General features: G+C 38.4%; 2 protein-coding genes across 8 annotated transcripts in view; both read right to left on the reverse strand.

Annotated features, from left to right (window-relative positions):
- Positions 1 to 55: 55 nt before the first annotated feature.
- LOC122878685 (multidrug and toxin extrusion protein 1-like) lies at positions 56 to 11,972 on the reverse strand. Its single transcript, XM_044201824.1, has 18 exons — positions 9,474 to 11,972; positions 4,941 to 5,147; positions 4,477 to 4,578; positions 4,141 to 4,209; positions 3,871 to 4,019; positions 3,486 to 3,528; positions 3,326 to 3,370; positions 3,102 to 3,199; positions 2,911 to 3,008; positions 2,693 to 2,806; positions 2,530 to 2,597; positions 2,198 to 2,306; positions 2,007 to 2,082; positions 1,815 to 1,884; positions 1,543 to 1,675; positions 1,364 to 1,458; positions 1,084 to 1,176; positions 56 to 833 (listed from the first exon to the last, which is right to left on the reverse strand). The coding sequence occupies exons 2-18, from the start codon at positions 5,106 to 5,108 to the stop codon at positions 600 to 602; spliced, it is 1,764 nt and encodes a 587-aa protein (XP_044057759.1). The 5' UTR covers positions 5,109 to 5,147; positions 9,474 to 11,972; the 3' UTR covers positions 56 to 599.
- Positions 11,973 to 16,486: 4,514 nt separating this feature from the next.
- pitpnm3 (PITPNM family member 3) overlaps positions 16,487 to 20,847 on the reverse strand; it is a 91,833-nt gene continuing 87,472 nt past the window's right edge. For 6 of the 7 annotated variants that reach the window (XM_044201815.1, XM_044201818.1, XM_044201819.1 and 3 more), the window contains one exon: positions 16,487 to 19,530. The gene's annotated coding sequence lies outside the window, so the exon portion shown is untranslated. Of the gene's footprint in view, positions 19,531 to 19,601; positions 20,838 to 20,847 lie in introns of those variants that run through there. The other variant, XM_044201816.1, reaches the window with a different exon arrangement.

Below are 20,847 nucleotides of genomic sequence, written 5' to 3' on the forward strand. Positions count from 1 at the left end.
GATACTGTAAGTAACATATAAGTAACAGAAAATATACTGTATAATAACACATATAATATATTTGTCTTCTTTTATTTCCAACAACCACTGAATACAAAAGCTCAGAAGAATTCACCCCACAAAACTATTACTTTTATTAATTCAATAAAATAGAACATCTATTCACATTTCTACAAACACCATTATCTCTTTTGCCATAAGCCTAAAGACAAGGTTTCATCAGTCAGGACCTGTATTTATCATAGTCCTGAGAGTTGCACTTAAGAATAAGTAAAAACATTCTTCACATGATTAAAACAATCGAGTTGCATTACAGGTGGACATGACACAAGTGCAGATGAGAAAAAAAACGAGAGAACCAAAAATTTAAATTGTCTATGATCAAACAATAAATTAATCTCTTAAAACAAAATAATAGTCCAACCATTCATTCATTTCATTTTTTATCAAATATGTCACTGTATTGCACTGTTAGACACTTTCTGTCAAAGATAATAAGTCCATGAGAGTTATGACATTGAGCACAAACAATGATTTTATGATCAAGGCTCTCAATGTTGTCTATTGGGACCAGCACAGTGGACAAAATTTGATCAGGATTATAATGTAGTATCGATCAAGTCCAAAGTAAAGTTGGCCTCTGAAGGCAGGGTCTCTGGCAAGGGCACAAGGAAGTGCACACTTGCTCCCACAGCCAGAAGGGCAACTGCTGCAAACATAGTGAGTCCTCGCCTGAGGATCAGCTGGGTAGTGGAGAGGCGGCCACCCTTCAGCTGCTGGACCACACGGCTACCCTGTGTCTCTGTGCTCACAGACATGTAGCCATCTACTGACTTGAAAGGAAAAGTATCATATTACTCATTACTTAATTTTGTTAAGTCATATGGAGAGCAAGTGCAGAAAAAAAACTAAAAGGAAAGTTGTCAAATATTTGGTATCTTTGACTTAAGTGTTCTATTTGTGTTCTATTACATAGAAAACAAAATAGAAAAGTCCATTGATAACAATTTGAAACAAGCTATGAAAAGCCATTTAGGTTATGAGTGTTAAGAATAACAGGCCGCTTACACTCCCATTACTTACTGTCTGTCCAGCAGTGTTGTTACCCGCAGCATCTGACGAGGCAGCTGTGCTTAATAATGTCATCTGTGTCTTTTTCTGAGCTCGTTTCACAGCCTGCAAACAAGCAGATAAAAAACTGCCAATTTCTCCTTATTCACACACTTAACAAATAGTTATTGAAATTTGCCAGATATGTCTCAGCAACTGATGCTGTAGAAATAAAACAATAATAATTCCATCAGTATATCTAAACAGCTGAGGCCCTGGATGATCCGGATTGTTAGAGTAGCCTGTAGTATACCTCCTCTGTCATTCTCTCCCAGTTGAGCTTGAAAATGACAATGATGTAGAAGGTGGATTGTAAGACGACACAAATGAGCAGTCCCAGCCAAAATCCTGCAGAGAAAAAAAAAATTAATCTGTCAAGGGCAAGCAGGCTGTCTATAAAAGTAACAAAACATGGTTACTTAATGCAATTACCTAAAACTCTCAGTTTTGCAACAAACATTAAAGTAACACTCAGTGAAAGTCCTATGCCGTAGTATCCAATGAAATTGGCCACAGCTGGTATCTTCTGTTTGCCCGTGCCCAAGAAGATGCCTGTGCACACACACTAGGATGTAAACAGACAAATCTATAATTATTATGCGCTCTCACTCCATTGGCCATCATGTAGTAACTTCTGGATAGATAAACATTAGCATAATGCAAATATAGCTGTTGAGCGAACGAAAAAAATATATAAGACTCACCACAAGACCATCAAAGAACTGAAGGAAACAGTAAGCATTCATCAAGTGTGAGACCAGACCAATGATCTTCCTGAAATAAGGTTTTATAATTAAGATTTATTTTCTAGGCCATTCGTTGTATGTAGCAATAGTAACTTAACAATCATGGAGTTTTACAGTTTCTGACATGTGAGTGCAGCTGTAGAGACTCACTCATCAGAGGTGAAGATGAAGCCAATCACTGTTTTAGTAGAGCCAAGCACGAGACCTTCAACAACTGCAAAGCTACCTGGAAAAGAGGAGCTGTTAAATCTGTCAAACAGTAGAAAATGTTGAAGAAATAAAACATCAAATGCTGATTTATTAATATAGACTACAACAACAGAACATGTTCCTAACTGAACCTGCAAGAGCGAGTGACATCTTGCTGATGAGGATCGCCCTGGCAGTGTCTCCTGCACCAAGAGCGTTTCCCACACGGGCACATGCTGCAGCTTGAATACCAAGAGGGAACTATGGATTCATCATTTTACAAAAATAAAAATGACAAAAGAATACATTCAGTAATCATAAAGCATGAACACTGATATACAAAAGAGCTTGCTCCTGAGAGTGTTCATAAGCTAAATCACAACTTTAATTTGTGAAAGTTATTTTTTAGCTAATCTAAATCTGAGACATGTTCATATGAAGACTTTTAAAGTGAAAATGTAACGCTCTGACTTGCAGTTAGTACCATGTAGGTTATAAAAGCCACCATTATCACAGCATGTTGGGCTGCCAGCTCATCTTCACTCAGCATTCCTGATCATCAGAGACAAAGAAGACAGAGAACAACTCATGACTCAAAGTTTGCATCTAGTTTGATACCAATTACCAAAATTTAATATTTTGATTACCTGCAAAGAATCCCCCAAACTCATAAACCCACCACTCGAAACATGTCATTAATGTGCTGGGAATGGCCAGTTTCATATAGGAACCCCACTCCTGCAGTGATTCTACAGACCAGCCTGCAGGGGGAGAGAGAAACTTATTTATGTAGTCTGAGAAAGATGGCGGATGAGCAAAGTGATGCATGAAAGCATAGGGAAAGCGTGAATATGAAATCCCTCACCTCCCCACGTTGTTAAATGGAGCTTCTTCCACCAAATGTAAGCAAACAGAAAAGCACAGATGTAAATCTGAGACAGGGTATTGGCTGCTGCAGATCCACTGTAAGACATGCACACAGACATGTTGATATCCGTGGGGTAATAGTTTTATTCAGATTTAAAATCTTATACTAAGATGTGTGAGGACACCTACCTAACACCCAGATCCAGCCAGTAAAGAAAGATGTAGTTTGTCACCACATTTGCTATGTTTGCCATGGCAGCAGTGTACATTTGTGGTAGTATTATACCCTGAGTACACAAACACCAGGTGATGCAATGAGTACCACCTTTCCCAACAGAAATTTAATAATATTATGATATATTATATTATTGATGCTCCAAAATAAAAGAGCTGTGTACAGGACATTAGTGCACCTGGTTCTGCAGATAAGACACCTGAAGCTGATGTAGAAACATTGCCTAAAAGACAAAATAGAAAAAAAACTCTTGACATTAAAGTTTGTGCTTCTCTATACATCACTGAATACATGTATTGAATTTGCACATAAAGGTGAGAGGAACAGTCATAACTCACTGGTACAGCTGGAAGGAAAGCTGTAATATACAGCTGGGCTATTCTGAAATTAAGAAGCTGTGTTCAGGTCCAAGGAAATGAAAGTTCAAGCTCATTTATTTACACTGCCACTCTAGATCTGTCACTATTCATGGAAAGAACAAGTTGCCTTTCAGGAGAAATTATATTAAGAAGTTATTGTATATAGACTTAGCAACCTTGAAGAAGCGTTACAGATTCTCTGTTTATGCTGAATCTGTTAAGTGAATCCGTGGAGCCAGAACTGATTTCAGTGCAGAGTTGATTTTTGTTACCGTTGAGAGGATGAGGTCTCTGTGTTCTGACTGAATTCCATTCACGGACGGAGGTACTGAGTTTAACATGCACGTTTGGTGCAGTTAGTTACCTGGTCACCTCAGGGTCCTGGCCCAGGCATAACAGGATGGCCTGAGCATTAATGAGGAGGCCCCAGCAGGGCAGACAGAACATCAGCAGAATGATGATGCCCCGCTGAAGGATCACTCCCACCCGCAGCAGGTTCTTACCACCAAATGTCTGTACAACAGCACACACAAGGTTAATCATTTTAGAAAAGGGAGTAATGAACAGTTGGGATCTGGAGTCAGTGAAATTGAGGGTTAGGGCAAAATTGCATAGGGAAAAGGGTTTTCCAAACCTGAGACACCAAAGTATCACATGCCAGTCCCAGGCCACAACCAGTTGCTGCAGTGGTAACATTAATGGTCTGAAATTAATATGAAACATAGAACACAGAATGAGTCTGTGCACTTAAGGACTCTGATGTAACCAATATTTCTATGACTCATAAGAGTAAATGTACTACATATTGATTAAATCATCAGGATGAAATTTTTTTGAATTGTAAAATTCATCATGGGAAGGTAAGTTTATAGTTGTAATATTTAATTTTCTCCTTTGAAATTATGTCTCCACATGTCATTTCCTCATGTTAGCCTCCACGAGTCTGTGGAGCATACACATGACCACTTACAGCAGAAGCTAATCCATAGCCAGCCATCACTTCATTTCCCAGACGCCCACAGAACATCGTAACCACAAATGGAAGCAGGTAATTGAGGATTCGAGAGAGCAGCTAGAAAGACAAACATCGACAGTGGTGCAGTCGATACAGCTACCAGCTCACAGATTATACATCAGAAATTACAGTAAACACAAGTTTCAATTAATTTGCATGGCACTCTTTGCAAATGAGCTACTACACTGTCATCACATCTTTGGCAGCTTGCAGCCACTGTTCAGTCACTGTTTGAAACTTGCCAAACACTGCTTTGGGTTGACTGATAGTTGCTTCTAAAAGCCTATTTTTCCTGACATATGAAACAATACACTGTCATCAATCTCCCATTGTGTAAATCAATTTATTACAAAGGACAGCCTCAATCCACACAGTCCCGTACAGACAGAGCAGGGTATGTAAACGGCGCCAGTCCTTACCAGAGGCCCTGTCATCAGCAGGATGTGGTACAGTTCCTCTCTGTGGGCCAGGGGAAACCTGTGGCGCACCCACCTGCAGCAGAAAAGCTTGTCACTGGACCCCTCCATGTCCATAGGATCAGATGCTAATGCAGGTTTCTCCACTGAAGCATCTGTCCTTTCTGACATGTGCGTTTCTTTGATGCTCTCCAGGGACAGAATTCACCACTGTTGTGCAAAGTATTTCAACATCTTACAAGGTTACTAATTAATTCACTTGAGGTTAGTTTCACATTTTGCAATTCAGGTTTGACATTGTGCCACAAACTATGACAAAAAAAATTCTCATTATGTAAATCAACAATATTATGTAGTACTTGGTACAGAGTTCATCTCATGAGTCACTATTTAATTTTTTTTTTCTAGGTGGATACCAAAGGTGCACATAAAGGTGCTATCTACAATTTAATTACAAATTCAAATACAGTTAAAATGTAATTTTGTGTTTCATTGCATTCAATTATATGTCCAATAGTTGCTACTGTGGGAAGCATACTAAATAACCATAACCTGACTTTGTTCTACCTCTGTGTTGTCAGATATGATATGTGAACAGACAGAAGGTGTGAAGTCATGATTATTCATGAACATCTTGCATATTAATGACTGCACAGGTTTCCTTTGAAGAAATGAAATCAGTGCAATCAGTCTCCATCAGTTCAGGCAGACATCATCATTAAAGTGTTTGGGAACATAAAACATTAACATGTCATATGGTTCAGTGTCCTACTGGAGAGTAGTAAAGGTTAACCAGTCAATGCTCTGGCAACATCTAAAATGAGATGCAGCCCTCTGTGGCTATCAGGTAGAAAACCAACTAGCCATCTGTAGCAGTGATAGCATATATCAGTGCATGTAAGCTTCCTGTTTCATGGATAGAAAACATATTTGCACATAAGACCTGTGGTGCCTCAAAAGCTGAAGCATAAATTTGTGCAGATATAAAATTACACACTCAGATTTCGGCTGATTTAAAGACATTTTGTCGGGCCTTCCAGAAGTGCTGCCTCAAACATGATCTCTATACAAAGATGATTTCAGCGCTAAGCTCTAAGTGTTATGTTTTTGGTGAATAGACAGAGAGATGATTCGGTGCATTTGTGTGGTGCATCCTTGTTTTCCACTGGATGGAGCAGGAGTTTAATACACACAAAAAAAATTGTTGCCATAAACACAAGTGTGTCACTCTGATTGCTTCTCTCATTGAAAGCCTGACTAAAGGATAAAGCCTTCCACTGAAGAAATATCATATCCACTGGGTGTACAATGTTACACAGAGACTACTAAAACACACTCTCACACAGTTTGCTTGCATCATTGCCCACTTTTGAAAGTTGTACCACTCCTCTATTGTCTGACCCATTCTATTCAACTCTGTAAAAGCAGAATTGGTGATGTGAGTTACAGCAGCTCACTATCACGTCAGTGCACACAGGAATAGAAGTAGAAAATAAATTAAGTACCAAGTGGGTATACGTATAAAACCCACTTGGTACTTAATTTATTTTCTGACCTGTATTATAGTGTATTATATTTTTGCTTAGTACTTCTATTTCTGTGTGCACTGACATGTTAGTGAGCTGCTGTAACAAAAGAGTTTCCCCTCGGGGATCAATAAAGTATTTCTGATTCTGATTCTGAGACTAGGCAGCCCAATTTTTCCCAACCAGTATGAGGCAAAATGGTGTTGCAATAGGTTTCATAGAACAAATATTAAATGAATGAGAATAAGATTATTAATATCTGATTTAATGATCTCACCACATCAGAAAAGATGAGTGAATTCTAGCTGTAAATGCATCGCTGATGAAAGGGAGGGACGAGCAAAATGTGGCATTTCTGTTCATTCTGCATGTCCTCTTGGAGGCTGTCAGTCTCAATTTGAGAGGCAATGAACTCCTCTTAGTGTGACAACCCAAAGCCCTCTAAGCTTTATGTTGGCTAAATCAATCAGGCTGTTGGAATGAGTACTGCGGATGCAGGACCAGTGATTTGTATCTGTCACTTGTTATTTTCCTTAACATTGCTCTAGCCTTTGTGTTTGCTGAGTCCATCGGATGGCACCTCATATCTCTGCTTCCCTATCTCAGCCTCCCTGTCTCCCTGCCTCTGGTCTATTTTGTCTTCACTGTACCTTCTTTTGTCTCTCTCTCCATTGTCTCTGCCCATCCAAACTTTTTATCAAGTACATTTTTTTCTCTATTTGTCAAAGGGCATGTTAATTTTTTATCTTGATATGATATGTACATTTTACTGAGCCTACTCAGTGAAAATACAACAGCAATGCCAAGTATAAGTTAAAAACTGTTCAAAATTCTTGATAGATTATCAAATTGCAGGGTTAGTCTTGACTGTGTCTCCAAAGTCTAAATGTTGAGTAAAGTGACAGTTACGAAAAACACAAAGACTTAGGAATGAGTTAAACACTTACAAAACAAGACTTTCATTTGTTTGATGATATAAAAGTTATGAATTACAAAATTAGTATTTTGATGTGCTTCTTCGGTAAATAGGAGAGGGGTCAGTCAGGATAATGGTAAACAAGACTAAGAGTTTAGAGCCATGCTGGCGACATGTCAACATGCTAGCATGCTCACAATAACAATGCTAACATGCTGATGTTTAGCAGGTATAATGTTTACCATGTTCAAATTAAAGTTTTTATATGATGATGGCGCTATATGAACATTGTTGAGATATTTCACTCGAAACCACAAGTGGTTGGCGCAAAATTTTTACCACTTTAAATAGCCGATATAAACACAACTGAAAGCAAGTCTTTGGAGAGAGAGAGAGCAAGGTCCTCCCTATATCTGTCTGAAGATTTCGCCCTTGCTACTGCCAATGAAATTTCACAAAGAAACATTGAAATGTTTTTCCTAGGATTTAATACTTATTTTTTGTTTTCCAAGATTTTTCTGGAGTGGTTTCACAACCACCCATAATTTGTTTGTTTTTTTTCCAGCTGTGAGCACTTCCTCCATTTTCTTTGTGCATTGCATTGTGGGAGAGTAATGTGCATCAACAGCACACTCAAAAATCACTTTTCCAGTGTGAACACACTCAAAACCTTCTTAGAATCAGTATGTAATATGGAATTGGGACATAGCGACAGTCTTGCCAGTGGTTTCACACTATTCCACTGATGGCTGTAATGCACCAAGAAACTCAGCAATGTGCAACCAAAGGCAGTGAAGAAGAAGACTGCTAGCACGTAAACATGAATGTAAACAATGCTGATTTCAAAATGTTGCTGGTTTGTGTGAGAAGCATGCAGCTTTTGACCATGCTCACGTCATGCTGCGCCCCAGCCTTTGTTTATGCCTGATTTGTGGTTTGTACTTTCTGTGAAACATTTTGGTCTATTTTAAGTGAGATGGAAACAAATAGACTGTGGTGCAACAGATAAATCTGAACTTTGTTGATCTACAAACCTTTTATTGGCTCTCTCACTGTAGCAGCTTCTCTGTAGCTTTTTAAAAGTAGTAAATAGTCACTACAAATATTTTTTCAATCACATTCATCATAATTTCAGTATCTATAGCTACTGACTTCTTGAAAATTAAAAAAGATTCATCAAAACATTTATTTGAAATATCATATAATTTATTTTATTGATGCAGCAGTAGAGTTTGGTTTTTATATTCAGCTCCATCAGCCCATCAGTTTCTCTCAAGTTCCTTCAAAAGTCTGTGACTGTACTTGGTGACATTGTGCCATCATGCCCTGTGTATGCAAATCCATCTGTGACACTAACACAGAAGAAGGAGAGAAAAACCACAGTCTTTAAGGACCATGAACATACTGTTGACAATCTACACTAGGTGCAGTGTCACATTCTGTCATCTGAGCCATTTGCAGAAAGTCATTTAGTACTGTTAGAAGTAATACATCCTTAAGACACAGAAAAGTGGATATTCACAAGAACCAGTTTCATTGTTTTTTGATTCCACCCTCTTTATGATCCAGCATGGGCAACTCCAGCTTCTTCTCACTAAGCAAAGTTGTACAGTCCAAAACAAAATATGCTTTCTAGACTCAACCAACTCATTTAAATGTTAAAAATTAATCTGCCAAGTTTATGGGCTTATCATGGCTGAACATTATTTGAGCTACAACATCTCCTTTTAATCCTGCTTCTTCCTAAAAATCTGTTTTACTTGAAAAACTGCACACAGCTACACTGCCTGTGGTTTCCAGGTGGATAAAAGGATCAAGAGCCAAATCTTTCTTTGACAATTTATTACGTATTTGAATGAATTATACCTCAGAGGAGGCACGTGCTGTTTATTCATTTGGTTCTCCTTTAATTATTCACTCTCATTTTGTCTTTCATAATGCTGCAAGTAAAACAGATGTTGGGTTAATGAGCTACTAAGCTGTCAACACTCTAGCTAGATAGCTTAAATAAAAGATGCCTGTATTTACCATTGTGGATTTGAAATGAAATACCAAAGCAGAGAAAAAGAAATGAAATATAATTGTAAAACTAACCTGCACGTACAGTAGAATCCTGTGTTGTGAGGCATCTTTGCAGATACCAAACAGACCAAACAAATGATGCGACTTGTTTAGCTTCTGTTTCCACTGAGTTAGATAAAACTTGTTAAACAGAAAGAGCAGAAAAGGCTCTGAACCATCCCTTCCCAGAGCAGTCAGACCATTAAGTTCAGTTAAATATTGATGACTTTGGTTAATGATGGCAGTGACAGATGTGAGCTCTGCTATGAAGGGACATAGCCTGTCACATCTGATGCCACTGTGAGCAGTGATATGTGGCTCCGGCATCTGACCTTCTCTTCCTGGGTACATTCAGATCATTGCTTTCTCAAGTACAATCTACAGATTGTTTCTTTTCCAAATTCTTTACAATTTCTTGTGACCTACATCTGAATTCAGAGGCTTTGTTGCAGGCTAACAAAACAGGATTTTCTACGCATCCAAGCAACCAAGCTTCCAGCCAATGCCACGCCTTCCTAGATAATTTAAAACCTATTTTTAAACTTGCTGCAGTGCATCCCCTTGGTCATTTCCTAGACTTTCACCAAACAGCTAAACCATATAATCCAGTGTCATCATGGCTGCAGACAACTAAGGTCAAATGATAAACTACATTAAGTTTCATAACAAATCTCATTACAAATGTAAAGCTGCAGCAACTACTTAAAGCTATTTTAAAGTCAAATTGCTATATACAGAATGCAAAATAAGACAGATTTCAACATATTAAGATGAAAAAATTAAACCAGGCCTGATCTAAACAGTAGAGTGTCTCCATGCCAGCTAGCAAGGTATAAATGTTTATCTGTTTCTCCTTGCTGACCTGAGGAATGTGCTTTGCTTAAGAATGTGTACAGTGTTATTTACTCTATCTGAGGCTATTTCTGTTGCATAGAAATCAGGTTGCCTGGCTCCAAGAAATATCTCTCTATATATCTCTTTCTCTCTGTCTCTGGGTTGCTCTGGACTGTTGACCTATTCAGATCTTAATGCATTCCTCATCGCTGCCCTGGCATCCAGAAATCACCTGCCAGATCACAGGACATATTAAACCCCAGTCTGCTGTTATGGAATAACAATAAGGCTGATTCAGTGGCGGTGCTGCAGAGCAGAGCTGGAGGTCATGGTGAGTGTTAAGTTGCTGCTAGGTAACTGACTTATTTTGTTTTGCAGAGCATAAACTGCATGAACTCAGGATGACAGTTTATTTCTTACACAAGCGTTACGTTGTATTGTTTGAACAGTATTCCAGATTCTACATGTGTTTGTTAAATAGACAGCACGTTATCTAATGCAGAATATCTTATGAGAAAGGTGTTATCAACGATCTTCAGAATATCCTCAAGTAACAGTGTTGCTGCAGCATGCTGTATTTTGCATGACTGCGCACTGTGACTGCAGCACACTGAGGTAGCCTCACATTTACTCGGTGTAAAAGCATCATCTAAGTCCTTCTTATAAAGACAAAAATACCTGCAATAACAGCATACATTGATTTAAATCATGTCCATCCATCTTTAACAAGATTCAGACCTTGTGATCTGAAAAAGCCTCAGATATCCAGAAGCGTTATCAAAGCAAAGTGGTTACAATTGGTTATTTGTTCTATATATGTGAGCCTATCTTGTTTTCACTTTTTTCTTATAATCAAGACCATGTGATATGATCGAAAGCTCCAGAATAGCCACTAAATGGATCTTGTGGTGAGACTTTTTTTTAAATTGCTGTTTCCGGGGTCAAGATTGACCGTTAAACCTCACAAAAGAAATTCTTCTGGTCCAAGAGAGTTTTAAAATCCAGATGAAGGCCCTGCACAAAAACACGTTGGTTAAATAAAGTGCAGACTCTTCAAGTAAGCAGTTGGTGATGAAGAGTTTGCTTTTTTCACATGTGGTTCTCTTGTTACTCGAGCACCTGATTAGCAAACTAGTGACAGCACACTCTTACTGAAGAGTCTCACAGGAAACTTACCTTGATTGAAGATATTGATCAGTTCAAGTGAATTATGGGGAAAACAAATAGCAAGAGGAGAAAAGAAAGAAGGTGCATTTTTAACACGGATTTCTTCTGCGCAAACGAGCATAACAACAGGGAGAAAAGGGACACAAATTAAGAGGACTGTGAGCCAGAAACAGCTGCTAAGTTTGGATCACTGCTTTCACTATTGTTGACTTTAACTATCTTTCCTGTGAATCATGAAGCTAGAAGTATAAGAAACCAGCAGTCCTTTCTTTCGCAGGGGAGCAATTTCTCGCCTGTTTTCCCAGACCATATGTTACTAATGATGTTTAAATGTGGCTTGGAGAATCACAGCTCCAGCTCATTATAGCAGATGTCTAGGGTAGGATAAAACACCATCACCTTCACTGTGATTAAGGCAATTCACAAATTTTATAAAATTACTCATATTTTCAGGACAATTTAAACAGATACAGGCTCAACAGGTGAATACTCAACATGTTTCTGACGCTTATGTATTGTATATAATGACATTGGTTTTATTCACAATTTTAACTTATTCTGGGATCGTTCTTCCTTGTTTGCACGAGACGATTTTCACCCAAACAAGTCAGGTAGTCGCATGCTGGATACTAACCTGCAGCATGCTGTGCTGTCCTCCTCACGTAGTTGACTATTTACATCACCTGTTTCCCCTCGCTCTTCTTCATTCTCTTCTCTGCCCACCATAAACAGCCACGCATCATCTGTTGCCACTAACTCCCCCTTGTGGACTGATCATAATGCTGCTATTTGGAGCCCAGATCCCTCTAGTGCTACTTTTAAAATTCCTGTGGTAATTTCGCATAGATCCTTAATACGAAACAGACACAGCCGACATAGTAATAATAATAATTTAATAAAGATCAGGGCCAGAACCCTACCTCCAGTCTCAACTTCAGTTCTAACCCAGCACAGACTTTTTAAGATGGCTCTTCTAAATATAAGATCCCTCTCTAACAAAACGTTTATTTTAAATGATTTTATCTCTTCTACTGATTTAGATTTCATGTTTTTAACAGAATCCTGGTTACGTCCTGGTGATCACAGTCAGCTGGCTGAATTATGCCCTCCAGATTGTGACTGCTTTAGCCGCCCTAGGGACTGTGGTTGTGGTGGTGGCCTTGTTACTGTCTATAGGAAGCATTTAAAGTGTAATAGCTCATAGCTTGCAAAGATTTCCCCTCTTTTGAAGTGCTCATGTTTGAACTTGGAGGCCCACTCCCAGTCATATTTGCTATTATTTATCGCCCCCCCTGCTGCCCTCGACCAGCTGGCTCCTTCTTGTTGGAACTTTTTATCCAGTCTTGTTTTAAATTATGATAGAATTGTTCTTTGTGGTGATATATAAAATATCACTAACTCTTTTAACTTTCAACAACATGTGTCTGGCCAAATTCATTCCCGCGGCCACACCTTAGACCTAGTCTTTAGTCTGGGCCTGAAAACTCCATCTATGGAAATCAGGGGCATGTTTGTATCTGATCACCTATGCATTGTTTTTAACTGTGAATTACAGGCTGTTAGTACTGAATTATCCTGCTCTAAGTACACATGCGTCCTTAATGAGCATATTGCCTCAAAATTCTGTACACTGTTCAATTCTCCTGGCAATGTGTTTCCTAATTCCTCCAACACCAATGATTTGGTTGATTCTTTTAACTACCTGTGTTCTTCAACCTTAGATCTCCTCTGAAAAATAGACCAAACTCAAACAGCCATGGTTAAATAACAGTATACAAAGCTGTAAAAGGAAATGCAGAAGAGCAGAACCATAGGTCCACTTTGTGGCTATGAAAGACCTATTACTCCTTTAGAATAGGGTGGTGAAGGATGCAAGAACATGTGATTTATCTGCACTTATTTCTGCCCATCAGCACAACCCCAGATTCTTATTTAAGACTGTGGACAGTTAGTTAATCCAGCCTCTCCTTGTGCCCCTGCTGATTGTGATGCTGATTGTGAAAAGTTTCTTTTGCACTTTGCTGGAAAGGTGGAGTTAATAAGATCTGGTATCACCCCCTTTTTAGATGTGGATCACCCGCTCAGGGATTCTTTAAGCAATTTTTCTGCTATTACTCTGCCTGAACTCACAGAAATCATGTCTCTTATGAGAATATCCTCCAGCCCTCTGGACAAAATCCCAACTAGGTTTTTATTGGAAGTTATGGATTGTATTGTGCCCCTTTTGCAAATTATTTTCAACAGCTCGCTGTCTACTGGCTGCGTCCCAGATTACTTTAAAACTGCTTGTGCCCAGCCAGTTCTTAAAAAACCTGAGCTTGATCCCACTCTCCTGGATAACTATCGTCTGATCTCCAAACTGCCTATTATTTCGCAGCTTCTTGCTGCTGTGGAAAACAATAATACCTTTGAAAAGTTCCAATCTGGCTTTAGTCAGCACCACAGTACTCAGACAACACTGAGACAGCCCTTCTCAAAGTCACTAATGACCTTTTAATGAATACAGACACAGGCATGTGTTCAATTCTTGTGCTGCTGGACTTAAGTGCTGCCTTTGACACAACTGATCATGGCATTCTTTTAGATAGACTGAGGCACTGGGTGGGCATATCTGGCACTGCACTAGACTGGTTCTCATCTTATCTGTCCAATAGGAAATTCTGTGTCACCATTATTAACTACATGTCATCCTTCTCCCATATCAAGTACGGTGTGCCTCAAAGTTCAATTCTGGGTCCAATACTGTTCTCCTTATACATGCTTCCCTTGGGTGATGTCATCCACAGACATGGTATTTCTTTTCATTGTTATGCGGATGACACACAGTTGTACCTCCCTGTCAAGCCCACTGACCTTAGTACGCTGAGTTCTCTGCAGGACTGCCTGTCTGACATAAAAAATTGGATGTTGATAAATACAGCTCAACTCAAATAAAACTGAAATCCTTGTTATTGGGCCCCAACATATCACTAAACAAATACTGCCATCTACTGATACCCTGTCATAACATATCAAGCCTGTTGCAAGAAATCATTGTGTCCTGTTTGATAGCAATTTATGTTTTGAGCAACATATCACTAAGCTTGTCCAATCATGTTTTTATCACCTCAGAAACACTGCAAAAATCCAATCTATTTTAAATTTTATTGATGCAGAAACTGTACATGCTTTTATCTCCTCACGCTTCGATTATTGTCTGTTCACTTGTCTTAATCAAAAAACTTTGACACGACTGCAGACTGTACAAAACTTAGCTGCTAGGCTTTTAACCAGACCCAAGAGGTACAATCACATCACACCTGTTTTATCCTCTTTACATTGGCTCCCTGTTTGTTTTAGGATTGATTTTAAGATCTTATTGATTACTTTAATAGATATTCATGGCCTGGCTCCAGATTATATTTTAGACCTTTTATTCCCTTATGAACCTTCACGTAGTTTGAGATCTTCATCGGGCAGGGGTCTTCTGTCTGTTCCTGAGTCCAGGATGAAAACTAAGTGGACAGAGCTTTTGCTATCAGGGTCCCGAGGCTCTGGAACAACTTGCCCGAAGAAATTAGGTTGTCTGAATCAGTGTCTTCTTTTAAGTCTCTTCTCAAAACGCATTTTTATTGGAAAGCATATCCTGATTTTACCTGAGCTGTCTGTTTATTTTATTGTTTTTATGTATTTTATTTATTTTATATTTTATCATTCACTATGGTAGTTTATTTCTCTCTTTGTTAAGAACTTTGAACTTTTTTTTGATAAGTGCTCTATAAATAAAGTTTTATTATTATTATTATTATTATAACATATTAAAGCAGTTCAAAAAGGTCCATTTAGTAGCTGTTCTGGGGTTTTCATTATATAACAACATTTTTATTAGCAGATTGAGTTTGTTCATGAAACTGTAGATGTTTAAATTTCCATTTTTAGTCACGTTGCTGTCCGTATGTCTGTTGTCAGTTGATGCAGACTGAAATATTTAAACATAGATTTCTATAAAAATTTTGTACAGAGATTCATGGTCCTGTGAGGATGAACCCTACTAACTTTGTTGATCCCCTGACTTTTCCTTTAGCGCCACCTATTGAATGAACTGCCATGTTTCTGTCAAAACTTAATCTAATCAATACTTTGGTTTTTGACTAAATATCTGCAACACTAATGACATTCCCAACAGCTTCAGCTGTACATTATGTTTAGTGCTAATTTGCAATTGGTATGCATGGTAGCACGCTAAACTAAGGCGAACATGCTAAACATCAGTATGTTAGCATTGTCATTATGATCATATTAGCATATTTACATTAGCATTTAGCTCAAAGCTCCAGTGTGCCCAAGTACAGCCTCACAGAGCTGCTAGGCTGTAGACTAGTCTTGTGTCTGAAACAGAACTTCTTGTCCATGTTAGCTCGAAAGTTCATTCTTGACCTTGGAAACAGCATCAACAAAACAATATCACTGCTATTAAATGGACCTTGTGGTGAGATTATATTGTCAACTGTTTCCAAGGTCAAGAATGAACTGTCAATAACTTAACTCAATATTAAAGCAACCTAGATTTGTGCATGCCTGAAATTGATGGCCCCTTCTATTAACACAGTCTGTGGTATAGCACTGGGCAGTGAATGGATGACTGGTTTTATTTCCAGCAATCAGTACAGGCTTGTAGCCATTTATTGGTTAAGCAGAAGTGCTGCTTCGACGACTGTGTGAGGCTGAATAAGGCCTACAGCTGTGGCTGCTACAGTAAAAGCCAGTCTCTCTAACGTCTGTAATCTATCAGTGCTAAATCAAACCGTCTGATTTATAGGTCAGATAATTTAGTAAGTGAATGGTGAAAAAAAGGAAAGTTGGAGAGAGGTGTCTAAGTTTGACTTTACAACCCAGTAAGCCTTACAAAATCTAAATAAGAGGATATCGCAGTCAAGTCTGATGGCCCATTGTAAAACTCCTGACCTTGAAGTATAAAAAAGCTTATCGCAGGTGATTCAGCTTCCATCTCCTGAGATGAAGAGCATGTGGAAGCAATAATAAGACAATCCTGGAGCAAAACAAAATTCTTCAACTGTGAAATATCTTTATTTATGCAATAATGAAAGGTGGACTGAGTCCAGTAGACACAATTACATGTTCATCATCACAGGAGATCTGTACAAAACAAACTTTGTAGCAGTGAAACCTTTTTTCCTCACTGGTCAAAAGGCCAGTGTTAAATACTCAAGACCAAAAATAAGACCACAAAAATAAATAAAATCAACAAAAAAAAGCTGTCATACCACGATAGTTAACTTACTAAAGCTTAATTAATAAGTCTTAAGAATTGTTAATAAATGGCAAATTAGGTCAATACCCAATAGTTAAGTCATGATTTGGTGAATACTAATCATTTGACAATATTAATTAGTACTTAGTGAGAGATTATATTTATTTAAAGACAGTAATTGTGTAACATTTAAATCTCTCCATAAATACAATAATTTTACATTATGCAATATATTATGTTGTTCTTTTCCGTGGGGATTATTACCTTTTAGTATCTAAGAATAAAATGAAACAGGAATTTATCATATTTGTCAGTTTGGATTAATCCCACTAAGTGCATGAATTTCTGAGGTAAAAGTAACAGGTAACTTCACAATCTTTATAAACAATGTCCTGCCTCAGTTACAGTTAGAGAGTATTTTTACCATTGAAAACCCAATTTAATTTAAGTACTGATTTTGATTTTGCTCAACATGTAGTGGTTTTGGTGATTTTTATACACTACTTATTTACAAATAACTACTCTATTATTAGTTAAGAGAACCACAAACATAACAATTGATAGCCATTACTTAACAATATCAAATAATTAACATGCGCAGAATAATCACCATTTAACCATTAGATCATTATTTGCCATTTATTAACATTGTTGTACTAAAATGCTGCCCAGCATAAATATTTCACTCCTCTGGTGTATCATCATGGCAGAAAAATATCACTATGTGTTATACAGTATTATAGAGTCACTTTGATCATTGATGGGAATGATCATTTCGTTGCTTGGATAACAATGTTTCAGCATTAACAATCTCAATGCAAAATAAAATCGAGTTAAGTATTTCAGTATTGTTTCTACAATATCATACAATTACCAAGTAATGCTAACTGGTGCACTGCAATTACAGGGGCGGTGCTACAGGGAGTCATACATACTTAGTAGTAATCAAATAGCTAATTACTGTACCACCTATGGTGTGCAGGCGGTGAAAGAAAAAGAGTCAAAGACAGCTCCCTTCTGGCTCGCACGCTCCACTCCGCTGTGCAGGTTTTCAGTTAAACCAAGAAACCTTAAGCCCTTTTTCTTTCATAGCAGGTATAAAAACCACGACTAAGTAATCCTCCGACACACTGCTTCAATCCAAACCTATAAAAAGACATGCTCAGTTCTGAAAAGCCAGCAGTAGTGAGCCGCAGTGAGAACATGCAGGTATGTTAACACTGGCCTCCCTGTGTCCTCTAAATCCTCCACAGAGGCATTTACTTGTCATAGCTGTCTTCATGTTCACAGTAAATACAACTCTACAACAAATACCTAGACACTCACTCACACATGCACACATATACAGTATCTAAATCATGTCAAAGCAAAATATCAACTAGATAAAATGCACTTTGCACACAGTCACAGTTAAACTCAATACTTTGGTCAAACAAACCTAATTTGTATCTCTACACAACATCAAAAACAATTTAAGGCAAAAATCAACCATTCAACAAGTAAAACAAAAAAAGGTTCAAAAACATACATTGAAAATATTTCTTTTTACAATATTTCCTCATAGAAAAATATGTTTGACTTGCACAGAGTTTTAAACATGGCCACAGTAAGACTTAATTCAACCTCAAGTGCACAAGACAGCATCAGATTTCATCACAAATCTACTGGTTCTGGTGCAGCTGCAGTAAATGGATGCAAGGGCATCCTTATGGAATATCAACTGGCATGGGGTCTATTGTACAATATCCTGCAAGCTACTGCATCTACCAAGCAACTAAACTAATGTTGCCAACAATGATAATTGCACTCATTGTCATTTTAATCACATAGATAAACAAGTTCTCATCACTTTTTACAACTGTGCCTATCAATCTGTAAAAATGTTTTGGTCAAACCCACAGTTTCCTACAAACTACTTGTGTTTAATCCTCCAGTAGTTACAGTTACCAACAGGCAGCGACAGTGTACAATCTGCAGGAAAAACAAAAACTACAAATGAAATAAAATACAAATACAACTCTTTGTTTCTGAAGCGAGTACCGCAGCTAAATTGAGAACCACTGCAGTGTACTTCGATAGTGCAAATGCGACCTCAGTGGCCAAGCCGTGCATGCCACAACGCTTCAGCGGCTGTGCACCCTGGTCTTAGGCAGCTGTCGAAAGGCATGTTCTGCCTGACTGGTTGAGGGGACAGAAGGGGGTAGTAAGCCAGTCACAATGAGAGGGAGATGTCTAACAGTGGGAGTGAAATAGAGGCAGAGGCCAGCGTTCAGCGAGGTCGGCTGATTGGGGCTCCAAATCACAGAGCTCATGTACAGATTGAACCTAAATGTCACAGTGCTTCCGTGTCCAGAGGCCCACACAGGGATGATGTGTGTTGAGTATTTACATCTGTGGAGGGTTAACGCAGGAGTGAGTCAACATGACCATCTGTCAGCCCAGCAGTCTGAATGGGACCAGAGTGTGGTGCAACGTCTGGTAATCTGTTGCTCTCAGTCTCAACAGGTTCAAAGTCATCACTGTCGTCACATTTTTCAACCTCCGAAGCGCGGGCATGTGTGCATGAATATGTGTGTATATCTACTATCTGAAGTACATTCTGATTTTACAATTAGACACAATTTGAGCTTGACACAGACATTCACGAAAATCATTGTCATCCCCGGCAACTGCTTAAAATTTCAGGCACGAAGATTAAGTGACATTATCCGACAAGCAGGTCACGAAAAAAGGGCCAAACAGGTGACAAAGTGTAGAGGGCCAAGCAGGAGGTAAAGCTGAGCTGTGAGGGATACCAGCAGAGGATCCAATGTACATGTACAGTAGCTAGAGGTGACACTGTCAAATGAGAGAGGAAAATTAGTGAAGTCTCACACATTCCGTGAAAAGTTGACACACTGATTAGTGTTTGTGTGTTCAGTATCAACATATTTCTTCCTACAGGCTCTCACGGTGACACCGCTCCAATTTCTATAATTGCACACACAATATTTCCAAATCAAGAAATGAGTGGATTTCAAGCATGGGAGGACATTGCAGTTGTAGCTCATCAGTACTTGCATTATCATAATCATGGACAAATTTACATTCAGTCCTCCTTGGGAGATCTCTTACACAGGTTGCCACGGGAATATTAAATATCCAGAAAAATCACTCATTGCTTGTTACTTTCCTTCTTTAATTATTTCTTTCTGTTCCTTTTTCCTTCTTTCTTTTGTTCACTTAAGTTTTATTCATAAATATAATAATAATAATGCTTCTGTGACTAAAAAGTGTGAAGGCCATAATGTATCAGGTACAGCACAGAACATAATCTAATCAAGGTGGACATTTATTGACTTTGCCGGAACTCAACAGTAGTGAGCAATATCAATCTGTGTTTGCGTCAAAGCTTTGCGTAGCCTCAAGCTCTTAAAGGCTTAACAGACATTGCAGTGAAGTAAAAGGTGAAAGGCTGCATCATTCAACAAGGATTTATTAATGTTACCTTAATGTTTGCTGCCCTTAATGTGACAGTGATTGTTATTCTTAAGTGGGAAACAATAAAACACGACTTCGTAGGTGTTGCAGCAATCCGAGGAGGCGTATTCTGACAATCTTAAGCACTTTGATGCTCTTATCTAGGCTGTCTGAGAAAGCATGTGCACGATTAAAACAGGAGGTTTGTTTGCTCTGCACAATATACAACCCTAATTTTCCATTGTGCAAAAAGTGACAGGGGCGCAGTCAACTATCACCACTTCATTTAATGTTTGAACATTTTCTAAAATAAAGCGGCATGCCACAGATTTTACACATGGAGTTCAGTTTACTCATATAATGTATTTTGTGGCTCTGGGGGGAGTTTTCTAAAGCTTTTTAAAGTCTGAAATAACCCTGAAATGTCAGTAATAATCCCTCATTGCACACGAAAACTGTGTGCACACAACTACAGCAAGTTTGCAAAATCAGTTGAATTTTGAACTAAGTCTGTAAAGAACTTGTAAACTGCGATGTTTAGAACAAACATTTTGGGTAATATTTTCTCTGTTCACCTTTGTTTTTGCAGTCTGAAGCTTGTATATGATCGTCTGACTGCTTCTGTTTGTTGCCCTGTCTGAATTCTTTTTATCAATGCCACTGTGATCCCAGAGCTCGGCAATAAACTTGGGGAGT

The sequence above is a fragment of the Siniperca chuatsi genome, linkage group LG7, assembly GCF_020085105.1.
Source record: "Siniperca chuatsi isolate FFG_IHB_CAS linkage group LG7, ASM2008510v1, whole genome shotgun sequence".
NCBI classification, from domain to species: Eukaryota; Metazoa; Chordata; class Actinopteri; order Centrarchiformes; family Sinipercidae; genus Siniperca; species Siniperca chuatsi.